Source organism: Eurypyga helias, unplaced genomic scaffold (genome assembly GCF_000690775.1).
Source record: "Eurypyga helias isolate BGI_N326 unplaced genomic scaffold, ASM69077v1 scaffold10683, whole genome shotgun sequence".
In the NCBI taxonomy this organism is placed as follows: domain Eukaryota; kingdom Metazoa; phylum Chordata; class Aves; order Eurypygiformes; family Eurypygidae; genus Eurypyga; species Eurypyga helias.
In genome coordinates, this window is record NW_010240542.1 from 18828 (window position 1) to 31595 (window position 12768).

The 12768-nt window shown below is 44.4% G+C and overlaps 1 protein-coding gene across 1 annotated transcript in view; it reads left to right on the forward strand.

Moving 5' to 3' along the window:
- The window catches only part of LOC104507252 (dedicator of cytokinesis protein 7-like), a gene marked incomplete at its 3' end in the record, with an annotated part of 20172 nt that extends 8111 nt beyond the window's left edge, over positions 1-12061 (forward strand). The window contains exons 10-15 of the mRNA XM_010148471.1: positions 5676-5771; positions 5875-6015; positions 6161-6274; positions 7293-7463; positions 8216-8355; positions 11892-12061. Of these exons, the coding sequence (XP_010146773.1) occupies positions 5676-5771; positions 5875-6015; positions 6161-6274; positions 7293-7463; positions 8216-8355; positions 11892-12061 (832 nt within the window). The remainder of the gene's footprint in view (positions 1-5675; positions 5772-5874; positions 6016-6160; positions 6275-7292; positions 7464-8215; positions 8356-11891) is intronic.
- Positions 12062-12768: the final 707 nt, after the last annotated feature.

Here is a 12768-nt window from a genome sequence, read left to right on the forward strand (position 1 = left end):
CCTGGCAAAGGCCAGGTTGGATTTCGGATGGTTGGTGAGCGAGCCGTAGTCCAGCCAGCTGAGCTGCAGAGGGGATTTGTGGTGTGCTAACTCTGCACCCCCCATGACTCTCCACACCTAAAAGTGACTTTCCAGCGTGGCCGTGTTAGCACAAAGCATCTGGCATGGTTTTACGTTGGCTCTGAAGGGCTCAGGATGTGCATCTCCAGCAGAAGGGCCTGTCCCTTTCTGGTGACTTCCAGGTACGCAGGGCTGCTAGAGTCCCAGTTCCCGCACTTCAGTTTTGTGCCTAAAATAGGTGGTTATCAGCCAGGACAAATCTGCTGTGTTGGTGATTCTCTTCCCTCAGAGGGGGTGCCTTAGCTTGTTTAGGGTTCTCTCTTTTTAATCTTCAAACTGAGTGAACTTACACCAAGATGAGACGCTTTCCTACCCGTGACCCTTTGCTCTTCCAGCACAGAGGAATTCCTGAGCCCTTTCAGGGAGCTGTTACATTTGATCCTTTGGGAGACCAGTGAGCACATTGGTTAATAAAGCCATCAGCCTGACCAGACAGGCTTGGTACTGGTTGGTCCTGGGTTTCAGAAGGAGGTTAGCAATTTTAAATAACAACATAATTTGCTGACCAGATAAGAGGCTGAAGAAATGTGGGTCGGCAAATCATTATTTCTTACATCAAAGTTTGGACTTCGAAGTCTTAAAATATTTTAAAGACCACTTCGGTATCTTGCTAATTAAACAACCCTGACCTTTTGTGAAATGCCGTAGGCACTAATGTGCATATGGAATTTACACAGGCTATCAGAAGTTTAGCACATGCTGGCTTAGTGAATAATGTCACAATACAAAATGAAAAGAGATTTTCTTCTAGAGATGTACTTCAGGCTTTAAAGAAAAACCTATTCTGTGAATAGTTGTTGAGGAAGAAGTTTCCTTTAGGGTAGTCTGAGCATCAGAAATTAAGCTCAGTCTGACTGTACGGACTTTTGGTTGAATATAATTATTTCTGCTTCTTAATATCAGTAGACAAAAATGAGACACTTCTGGAGATCTTGAAATGAGTAAGAGGGTGTAAAAATTCCCAGTCTGTTTCCCCAAGTAATGGCTTAAGCACATATACCCAAACAGGGAACCTGCACTTCAAATCAGAGTCTCTTGCGGGAGGCTTTCTGCTTTAAGAAAAACCCAGATAGTGTTTTGTTGTTTGATGGGAGTCTTCAGAGTCCAGTCCTGTATTGGTTTTTATTGTAATGATGTGAGATGTTGATAGGTTTGGTAAATATGCTGTATGTCTCCTCTTCATCAGCTGCCTTCTTAATTTTGAAAATTCAAGCAGTCATCCCCTTTACAGGATTTGGAAGATTTCTGTTTATTTCCATAACAGAGGGAGTTTTAGGTCTGTCACTTACTTTTCCTTCACCTGTGAATTGAGGCCATGTAAATTTTCTTCCCTACTAAAGCAAATTTATTAAGTGTCTGAAGAGACCTATGATGAAATTTTACACTTTAAGTGTTCCCAAAATGTTGGAGATGCGCTGGGGAAAAAACCAAACAGAAAAGATTGTGGCATTTCATTGCTCCGACAGTGGATTTTCACAAATGTGTGCTACGTTCCTGCACAGGTCCAGCTGCAGGTCGGACCCCAGAGATAGAGCAGAATTTCGTGGCAGTTTTGTGAGTGACTCTGCCAAGCAATAGGCAGCTCTTGGACTCTTTTTATTTTCCAAAGAGGGAAGAATCTTTCCAGATTTTTTACAAAATGACTTCTGCTTCTGCAAACACAGTGTATGTTTATCCTCAGAACCAGAATGACATGATCAGAAAGCTTGTGAGCAGAAACATGAGTGAAATAAAGGCATTTTCAAAATTAGGCCTGATTTTACAAAACATGAGCTTAGTTCAGCATTCTGCAAAGTCCTTTCGACTTTAAATCACTGTGAGCAAAATAAAGCATGTTTATGGGTCTGAGCAGGGCAGGGAGCTTTGATTTATTTCTTCCAAAAAGTAATTGAGATTAAACCACTCTCCTTATGTGTGTTCAGTATTTTTTTTTATTGGACATCTTAAGCAAAATTATAGCATCGCTGTACTCTGCATAGAGGACAGCGCTGCGGATTAATGGTTTGGATCCCAGGTTGCAGCGCTCGTGCTGGGTTCAACCTTGAGGTGGATTTTTCTTTGCTGAGAGAAATAGATTGTTGGGCTTAGTGGACTTTGCAGCTGGTAATCGCTGTGACAAAATGGGCTGCACCTTTGCTTCGTGTGTTGGGAAAAAGCCCTACATTGGCACAGAAACTAGGATGAAAGCTCTCCCCGCTCAGGTGAGGGTCAAAGCCGATGTGTGGAATTCATAAGGAACTGCTGTTTGGTTGTGGCATGGCAAAACTGCCTCCATTAGAGCTGGTTCCTGGGAGCCAGGAAAGTCCACTCCATCCCACTGAATGCTGACTTGGGAGCAGCCTGGGTGGCAAACCCAAGTTTAAATTTGTCCTTTTCTTCTTTCTGAGCGTCTTGGGAGGACAAGGAAGTGGAGGCAGAGGACAGATCCACAGTAATTTTGCCCATATGATCAATTGCAGGAGTAGAATTGGGAGTACAAACTAGATTGAGCTTTTAAAAGCAGGATGATTTTTCAAATATTTTGCTTGGCAAAGCAGGTTGGTTCCAAAAAGGTACGTGCTCTTTCCTCTCTTTGCCACACTGTCCAGAGAAAATACCCAGATGTCCGTGTGAAGTCCTGTGCACAGGGTTACTCTGGCATTTTTATTGCGTGAGTAGGAAACCCTGTGAAAGCCAGTCTTTTTCAGAGTATCTCAGCATTTCCGTAGGAGCTGTAGAGCTTATAAACCATGGGCTAACACAAGCAGCCTACCCTAAAAGTGCTGGAAACCTCATGGCGCATCCTTTGTGGTTTTCACATCTGTGCACCAGTTTTCCTCTGTCACGCTGTAAATCTGGGCTGGCTCCACCTGCCGAAGGGCTTTACACTGATCAGAGTGGGATTTTTCAGGAGGAGGGTAGTTTTTGAATGGCAGGTGTTACAGGTAGGACAGGTCGGACCAGAACTTTCGACGTGGTGTGATGAGGTACAAGATATTCCTCTAGACTACGAGTCTCGTCGTTCAGCCTCGTTAGCAGTGCTCACTGGCGATGTGTTTGCAGTACCAGGTGCGATTGCTTTTAAGGACTAAACTTTGACTACTGTATGGCATGCAACATGTAATATTTCTTTCCTTTCCCAACTGCTTTCTATTACATGCCCAGGGTTTAGACCGCTCCAATTCCTGGGTAAACACTGGTGGTCCAAAAGCAGCCCCATGGGGATCCAACCCCAGCCCAAGTGCAGAGCCAACACAGGTGGTGTCTTCGGGAGAGGTTTTTCTGGCTTTCTTGTTTCCCTGTAGCGTACCTACCTTCCTTTCAGTGTATACTCTGATTTTGGTAGTTTGGTTCTTTTATTATTATTCATTTATTCCTTGAAAACTTTGTGAGTTTTATTTTATAAATTAGCATCTTGTCCTCCCACCACCCCACCACACTGCATGAAAAACCTCCAAATGCGTGAACGTTTCCCCTTCTTTCATTTCAGTGGTTGCTGGTCTGTGAAATGTAAACACTGTGACTGCTTCGCTTTTCTATTCTCTCTCTCTCTCTTCTTCTAACCCTAGTTTCAGCTTCAGGTGGAGCACATTTCTAAGTGGGAACATTAATCACGGCTTCATAGTTTTGTCCGTGTTTGCCATTTCTTTTGACGTTGTGAACCATTTTGCCATTTTCATCGGTCATTTCGTATTCATAGTCGAGTAATCCTTCATGACTGTTTGAGTGGAATATTATTAAACCAAAATTGGTACACGTGTAAAATTCTCGCTTAAAACATGTGAATTTGAGTGCTGGAACCAGTGACTCGTTAGGGCCAATTGTATCTGTTCTGTGTTGCAAAGTATGAAAACTTTACAGCAGCTTCAGTCAGAAAGACCTCACTCATTTAGCCCCCGTTGCCTGCTGCTTTCCACTGCATGACTGCCTTGGCCGTACCTCTCAACTGCACCTCCTTCCAAGGCTGTCAGTCTTCCCGAAATATTGAGTCTGCAGTCACTCGCACTCGACGGCAAATTGTTTCTATGAGAAACACAATTCCAGTAGTTTTCTCATTCCCTGCGGCAGTGGCAGCATCGCTGTGGGGTACGTCCCCACGCGCTTGGTCTCCGGTAGATTGAGAGGTATGGACTGAAATGACAGGTATTACCTCCTTGACGGATGCATGTTGATACAGTACGATGAAAAAGTTTCATGCTTTGCAGCATTAAGTGTCTTTGTGCATAAGAACATGCAGTTATTTAAATAGCCTGTATGTCTTAAACCAATAAAAAGTACTATCCTTTTGTTTAAACCAGATCTGTAAATGAGTAAGCGTTTGAGAATGCATAAAAAGGTGTAAAGACAGTAAAAGCCTACAGTCGGAACAGTATTTTTGTAAACGTACATTGTCCTTGAGCTGCAAAACCCATCCACAGCAAACTTTAATGTCCTGTCATCATTCATTCATCTCCACTCCGTAGGCTACGGATCGAAGTTGTAATCGTATGTCTTCGCACACTGAGACGTCAAGTTTCTTACAAACATTAACAGGACGATTACCAACTAAAAAGGTAGATTTCAGTGAAGACGATTGATATTGTGGGGCAGGGAGGTCAAGTCATTCCGACAGCATGATGCAGTCTATTCTTTTATTTATAGCCTGATTCTTTCCGAGGTCATTAGGAGCTGCCGTTGCTGAGCACCTCGGAATATCCAGGCTGTAGTGAATATGAAGTATTTTGGCAGAGTTGAATTGGGAAGAATAAAATGATCAGGAGTAGCTTGTCTGATTTAATGTCCATAACTGTTTGGAGCCCGTTTGTTACTGGCTTTCAAAAAATACGAATAGCACTGTCTAGACATGTAAATGGTACATTCTCGTGTGCAAAATTGGAATGTGCTCGGCGGTTAGCGCCGCGCTGTGTGCAGAACGCCGTTACGTAGGGGTGAATCCAGCGCGGCTCCAGAAAGTGAGTGGGAGCAGCTTTGGAAGTGCGCTCCCGTCGAGGAGCGGAGCTCCTACTAAGCGATGTGGGAAAGGCAAAATGCCTGACTTTTTGTGAGGTGAAAATGTGGTCACTGACAGCGCCCAGTCTGCGGGTTGGTTCTCCTGAGAAAAGAAATGAGAAAAGCAAAACTCCCACATTCCTTTCTTACTGTTTAAGTCCTCTCTCGCAGTAAATTTACATCTTTGTACAAATCGCTTTATGTGTCCACTTTTTACTCCTTTTTCCTGCAAAAATCAGACCAGGCAGAAAGGTAGACTTTTAAACTGAACTAATTCGAGCACCAAACTTTTTTTTGGGGTGGGGCTGGGGGTGGGGGGGTGGAATATTTTTTTGCCACTTGAAATTCAATTTTGGAGCAAGATGCTGTGAAACATTGCTCACGTCACCTATCATAACGTCATCCTTCATTGCTAGTTGGGTATTTCTTTAAGGGATGCCACCACTGCTGTCATGTCCCCAGTTACTTATTTTGCATAACCTCATTGTTTGCCATGATTTCCATGGGCCGTGCTACCATTTCTCACGCGGACTGTTTTGCGGGCGGATCTCGAGGCTCAGGCTAACTCTGGATTTGGATCTGTGTAGCTTTTTCACGAAGAGCTGGCCTTACAGTGGGTTGTGTGCAGCGGGAGCGTGCGGGAGGCAGCCCTACAGCAGGCCTGGTTCTTCTTCGAGCTGATGGTGAGCAAACTGGAAACTCCTTGCTTATTGTCTTGCAGTTCATAGTTGAAAACACAAACAGCAACAACTGCAAGTGACTTTGTTGTAATTTATATTCCTATAGGTGAAGAGCATGGTGCATCATTTGTATTTTGCTGACAAACTGGATGCGCCGAGAAAGAATCGTTTTCCTGAGCGTTTCATGGATGATGTAACTGCTTTGGTCAGCACAATCGCCAGTGATATAGTCTCTCGGTTTCAGAAGGTAATGGCAAACAATTAAACTGAGCCTCGGTCAGAGCTCAGGCACCAGCCCTCCTGCAGTTTGCTGGTGCCTAGACCAGGAATTGTGTACAATACAGCATGCTCTTCTTCATTTTCTTTCCCGTTTTTCTCTTCCTTCTCTCTAGGATACAGAAATGGTTGAAAGGCTCAACACCAGTCTTGCATTTTTCCTCAATGACCTGTTGTCTATCATGGACAGAGGATTTGTTTTTGCTCTTATTAAGACCTGCTACAAACAGGTGAATGCAGATAAACAGTACGACTTAACTGTGAAGCATAGCAGAGCCCATTACTCTAACTTTCTTTGGACAGACAGTAAAGCATGATACAGAATTCTTCTCTGCAGGGCTTTTTAGTGCAAGCAGGGCATTCTCAGTGGTCATTTAGAGTTTACACCCTTCTGATTACACTCCTAAATGTGAACTGGGAGTAACTCCCTTGAGCGAGTGGACATGCAGGAGAAGGGAAGAATCATTTCCTCTGCTCACCGTGTTCAGAGTTATTGAACCAAAAATTAGTAGGGGTTTTGTGAGGGAGCTCAGACCGTCATGGTTTGTTAGCGGGTCTCTCAAGGACACGCTGACCCTGTGTGATCATATTGATCACCAAGCTCCCCTTCCATCCTTCTGAGGATGCGTGGTCTCCTCCCCCATAAGGAGGGTTCCTGCGTTGTGCCTCGGGAAGATTATTTGCAATGTTGTGGCAGGGGAAATCACCTCAAACCACAAAGTTCTGTTTGACTACAAACATCTGTGCTGATGCTGTGCGCAAAGGAGATGACGAGGTATCAGGAGCTTAGGCTTAGGCTCATTTTTACCTCAGCCAACAGCATTTTGTATGAAGGGCAAGAACAGCAATAGCGTTTGAGCTTTGGTGCCCACTGTATATTAGCCAACCTGTATCTTTGACCTGTTAATGCATCACAGTGTGTGGTCCTGCTTCTCACAACTCCCTAGGGAAATCAATAGGATGTGGGTGTCATACGTGAAGTATGGAATTCTTCACTTGCTTCTATAAATATGGCTGTTAACGCATCTTGTAGTGGTACGTGTGCCGCTGGCTGGGATGCGTATGGCTCCCGCGCGCAGAAGTTTAACCTGCAGCACAAAGAAGTGATGTGGGTCTGAGCACTCAGTATCAAGCTCCTCATTTCTTGCTTTGGAAGTGGTTTTGGGAAGTGGTGGTGAGAGAGCGGGGCTGGTGCTGCAGTTATACTCGTTCAGTGCTAACTGCAATCTAATGGTCTAAACTTTTCAGGTGTCTTCAAAGCTGTATTCCTTAACAAATCCAAGTAACCTGGCATCTTTGAGGCTGGACTTCCTTCGCATCATTTGCAGCCACGAACACTACGTCACCTTGAATTTACCCTGCAGCTTGCTCACACCGCCTGCGTCTCCATCACCATCTGTGTCTTCAGCAACTTCCCAGGTACGCTCTGACAAGGACCCTGTGTGGAAATGCAAGCTGAGCTTTGTTCTGAGACTTAAATCCTATGAGGCAGCTGTATCACCATTATTTTCAGTCTCTGCTTGCTAATATTTTTTGGAAGGGTTTATTTAGAAATTAGCTTTTCCTGCCATATAGATTTTGGCTTCTTCTGTTCTTTTATGATTGAAAAAAGAATGCCCATATTACTACCCTCACAGTGACCACACATATTTCTGTCCTTAGGGACCCTGTCCTCCCCTGTATTGGAGAAATGCACGAACCATTAAGGAAAGCGCTTTGTCCAGTGTTGCCCTTTTCTTACAAAACGGGGGTCTTTCTAGCACACTGTGGCGTAGTCCCGGCCTGCTCAGAAAAAGAAATTTGAATTAGCAAGTGTGTCATTCAAGTGGATGAATCAGTTGTAAAATTACATAAACTAAATCAAATTAAAGCCTTCTTAAGCCTGAATAGAGCATCCGTACCCGAGTTAAAGGTTTAACTAAACGGTTGTTTGGCTTAACTTCCCTAAGGCTTGTCCTGTAGGTGGGAAGGCAGTAAAAATAAGCAGAATTAATAAAAGAGTTAATGAGCCTGGTTGGGATAGATGTACCTAGAGGCAAACAAAAAAGGGAGAAGGTACTTTATGTGAGCTTGTCTTTAATTCTGAAAACTTCTCCTGGCGTGTTTCAAAAACTTTAACTGTGTTCCAAGGGGCCTCGTTATGCAACTTCTGAAACTTGATGTTTTCACAGAGTTCTGGGTTCTCCACAAATGTCCAAGACCAGAAGATTGCAAATATGTTTGAACTGTCTGTGCCTTTCCGCCAACAGCACTACTTGGCTGGGCTTGTGCTAACAGAACTGGCTGTCATTTTAGATCCTGATGCAGAAGGGTAAATCTTTACCATTTTTTTTGTTCCCCAAGAGTTTTCTGTAATTCCAAGGAAATGGTTGGATGCAAAGCAAGTTCTGCCATGGCCAGAGTTAATTTAAATGTCCGAGCTGAGAAGATAAGAAACCAGTTCTTTAAGAATCCTCTCCTTTCTCCCTACCCCTTGTATTTCGTACTTCCGTAGCCCTGACTCTAAACATGATTTCAGTCACGTTTTTCTAGCTGAGAAGAAATGCCACAGGGGCACTGCTGGAGCTCTGAGAGGAAAATAGCTTTTCTCAATTGTAACAAGAAAATAATTTTCAACATTTAGGAAGTCTCTGTTGCTGGTGGTTTTAAATGTTACAACGTATTTCGCCTGTGGTCCTCCCAGCTCCTTTTAAACATAAATTATGCATTGATGAGGCCCCTGTGGGTTACATAAACAGACAAATAGAGTCAAGCATGCAGAGTTTGTCGGTGCCTTGTCTGGCTCGTGCAGCAAATAACTTGCTGCGGTAGGAGTGCAGGCCATAGTCCTGACATCCAGTCTGTTACTTGTGTTATTTAGGGCTGTATTCTGCCTTGCCTCTTTAAAGTGGGTTTCAATGGAAATTATTGATTGCTTCCACAGTCCTAAGTTCTCTCGCAGGCATTTTTCTCAAGGTGGACTCGGAAATATCAGCCGAGTCGACAAATGCTGATGATTCATGGTTAATTCCGCCCCTTTACCAAGAGGTCTCAGGAGTTAAACATTCATTCCGTTTCCTGTTGGAGAAGAAAGTGATGCCGTAAATGAGAATATTTTCTTGTATATGTACATAACACACTGCAGTCCCATTTGTTTGGCCTGAAATGGAAAAAGCAGCAAATCTTTACCCATATACCCTGTCTGCAGAAATCCTGCTTGTAGCATAGGAGCATCCTGCTCACTGGTTAGAAATCAGGTCTTGTCTCTAACCATGTTTGCCCTTGCTCTTCACAAGCGTTCTGTTCTCACCTACCTGCCTCTTGAGCTGGCTCACCTTGCTGTTCTCAGCACTTAGGCTGGGCCCAGGATGGTAATCTCTGCCCAGCTGTACCAAGGAGCCATCAGGATGATCTTGCTGGTGTCCGCTGGGGAGACAGATCCTCTCTCAAACCCTCTCTTGACAAAAGAAGCCCCCTGATAGCAGTTCAGCCCTGGAAATGACTTTTGATCAAAGCTCTTGAATTTTGGTGGGGATGTGTACCAGTAATGCAGTTGTTTGTTACCATTTTCCAGAATGGCTTGTAGTTTGCTCCTTATTAGCTATTCTCAGGCTTAAATGTTCTGCCTTTGCCCTGGTAGATCCACCACATAAAGGAAGAAAGTCTGTTCAGATCTGCTCTTCCCATGCCTATGAAGTGTTTAATAGCTAGGATCATCAGTGGGTTAGTAGTAGAGGGCTCAGACAAGCTTGACATCACAATGTTTTGATCACCTTTAGAAAAGGCTCAGAATTGTTCCTGATTGCATTATCCTGCAGCAGGAGTGGAGCAGGATGCCAGTCGAGTTGTTTATGGTGTTAGAGCTTTGCCTTCGGTCTTCATAGGTGATACAGAGCCTTAAATTTGTTCTGTCCTTGCTGTTTTGCTCCATTAGCAAAATGCTTGGCATTTTAGCTCACCTATTTTGTAAGAGCTTATTGGATGGAGTGGGACAGAAAAGCCTGTGGAATCCTGGTACCTGAGAGGGGTGTTAGATGGATCCCTCGCTGCCGGGTGCTGTACAGTAACACGGTCCTGCTCCAGAGCACTGGCAGTCTAAAAGACAATGCAGCATGCAGATGAAGAGGGCCAGCTGAATGTGACAGTTGGGGAGAGTGGGTCCGAGTAGCTAGACCCTGAACAGGTTGTCTCTGCAAACAGTGCTGGGGCGCTTCAGGTATTAACTCAGAATAATGACGGTGGCTCGTTTCAGTGCCCATGCTGCCCATATTGACTGATGTTTCAGGACAGAAGTGAGAAAATCGGAATTTGGCCCTCAGTATTCAGTGACAAAAGTCAGTTTTCCAAGCGTGCGGTGTTGACACAAATTCAGGCCAGGGCTGAGATAACAGAGGGGGTGGTTGGAGGGCAGCAAGATCATTGCAGTATCAGCCAGAAAGATTACTGGGCTGTATTTCCTCCTCTTCGCTGTGGATCGATCCACCACACTACCCGCTCTGTTCTACAAAGGAGAAAAAGAAATCCCTGTAGCCCTAGGTTTGAATTACGCTGCTTCATCCGGGTGTGTTTTCCCTGCATGCAGTTCTGTGGCCTGCAGGACAGTTTCCCCTGAACTGTTAGAAACACAGGTTAGGTGCCACTCCTTCAAAATAGAAGAACAAAGCCTTTTCCTTAACCTTAATCTGAAGGAACCAGTTAGTTAAATAAGCATTTCCTTCCTAGTTGTAAAAGGTCTCACTGATTACACAGCCAAGCAATTGTAGGATCTCATTACGGCTTGATTAAAAAACACAGGAAAGAGGGGCAGCTATGAGGAGCTGATGTCCTCCTAGCCTGATCTGCTGTCTTACTAATTGTTTGGAACCCCCAGCAATCCAGTCAAAGCCTCTCATCCTTTTTAACCAGAACTCAACTCTACTTTCCAGGTAAAGTGGATACTGCCTGAAATTCAGCCCTTCTTTTAACACCTCAGGCCTGAACACTGAAGCTTATGTTTTGCTCCTGCGTAATGTATGAGCTTCCTTGGCTGTTTCACGCATGGGGTAAAGTTGTCTCCTTGGCCTGGTTTGCCTGCAGAAGCAAACAGCTGCCGAGATACCTGCTGTTTGCTCTGAGTTTTGCTGCTGTGTGGTGGCTGAGGGAGCTGAAAGGAGCAGAGCGAGTTCTTGAGAGATTCGGGGGTGTTTGTGTTTTCAAGGCATGAGCACCGAGGGTGCCCTGCAGAAGGGGATGGTGCTTGTGCTCTGCCAGCGTGTCCATCCTAATGAGGAGAAAGGCCATTTTTTTTGCTGTTCCTCCTTCTACCTCTCTGTTTCTTTGGCACTTTTTATGCACAGTTATTGATCTGTCGACTGGTTTGGTTGAATAATTGCGTGGGAGGTCGGGGAACTGAAGCAGAAGTGTCCTGATCACTTGATCAAAGCCATGTTCTGTCTTAGCAAGGTTTTTCTCTCTGTAAATAGTATTAAATAGAAACAAAAAGAAAAGAACACAGTGACTAGTTTCACTAAACCCACTGTCCTCTCAAGTTTCTCTCCCTGTTTTCCAAGGTCTCACGATCCTCAGTACTCTCGATACTTCGGCCTAGCAGTAGCTGAGGCTCTGTTTTTATATGGAAAATAGGAGAGGGTTCATATTATATTGGGTGTGCACCTCGGCAAGATATTTTTGTACATTTTGCGTGGCTAGGTCAAAAGCAGTGCCATTTGTGAACTCCATGGGGGATCAAAAACACGTGTAATGGCAGTTTATGTGGAGTTAAAAATAAAACCCAGGATTTTTTTGCCTTTTTTGAAGCCCCTTAGTTACAAAGTATAGTTTGCTTTGAAGCCATTAACTGATCGGCATGACCCAACTCTCTTTTAACAGTTTGTTTGGATTGCATAAGAAGGTCATCAATATGGTACACAATTTACTGTCCAGTCACGACTCAGACCCGCGGTACGCTGACCCCCAGGTAAAGGCCCGGGTGGCGATGCTGTATCTACCTCTGATTGGCGTGATCATGGAAACCGTGCCTCAGCTTTACGACTTCACAGGTATTTTGTGTTCTGCGCTTTGAATCTGTGTCCATCTGCTCCCACGACTGGAGTGTTTGGGTTCGAAAATGATAACAAAACCCCGTTGTTAGATGAGACTGTTTTGATTTCTGAATTACAACTTTGACATGTTTTCACATCAATTTCCTAAACTGCACCTGCAAAACATTCTTCAATGACTGTTACCACTCAAAAGCTGTGTTTTCCCTCTTGTTTGCATGAAGTGAAAAGCTTGCAGGCATTTTAGTTGACATCTGGCTGGCTACGCAGCCTCCCTCTGTGTCTTTGCCCTGCTTAAAAAGCCACCCCATGTACTCAGTTCCCATAACCATTCCCAGGGATAAGCAGAATTCCTCTTCTGCCTCTCAGTATGTGCTCTGTCAGCAGTTTGCTTCAGGGGTGCTTTGCAAAGTGTCCTGAAAAGGAGCAGAGGTGGGTCTCCCCACCTCTGGAACTCCCATCTGGAGTAGTTTGGAATTCAGAGTCGTCTTCTACATCCTTGGAGTTTAATGACAAAATAAAGCTGTGAGTAAGGATTTGGAGTGAAGTATTCAAAGGGACAAAAGGTCTGTGTTCAGGAGGGTTCCAGATATTGAGGTTGTGTAGGTTGCATTTGAAAGTAGTTGTTTTCTTTGCTTTTCATGACATCAAATAATAGTCTTGTTTACATGCAGGACCCCATGAGTCACAAGTGGTGTTCCCCAGGG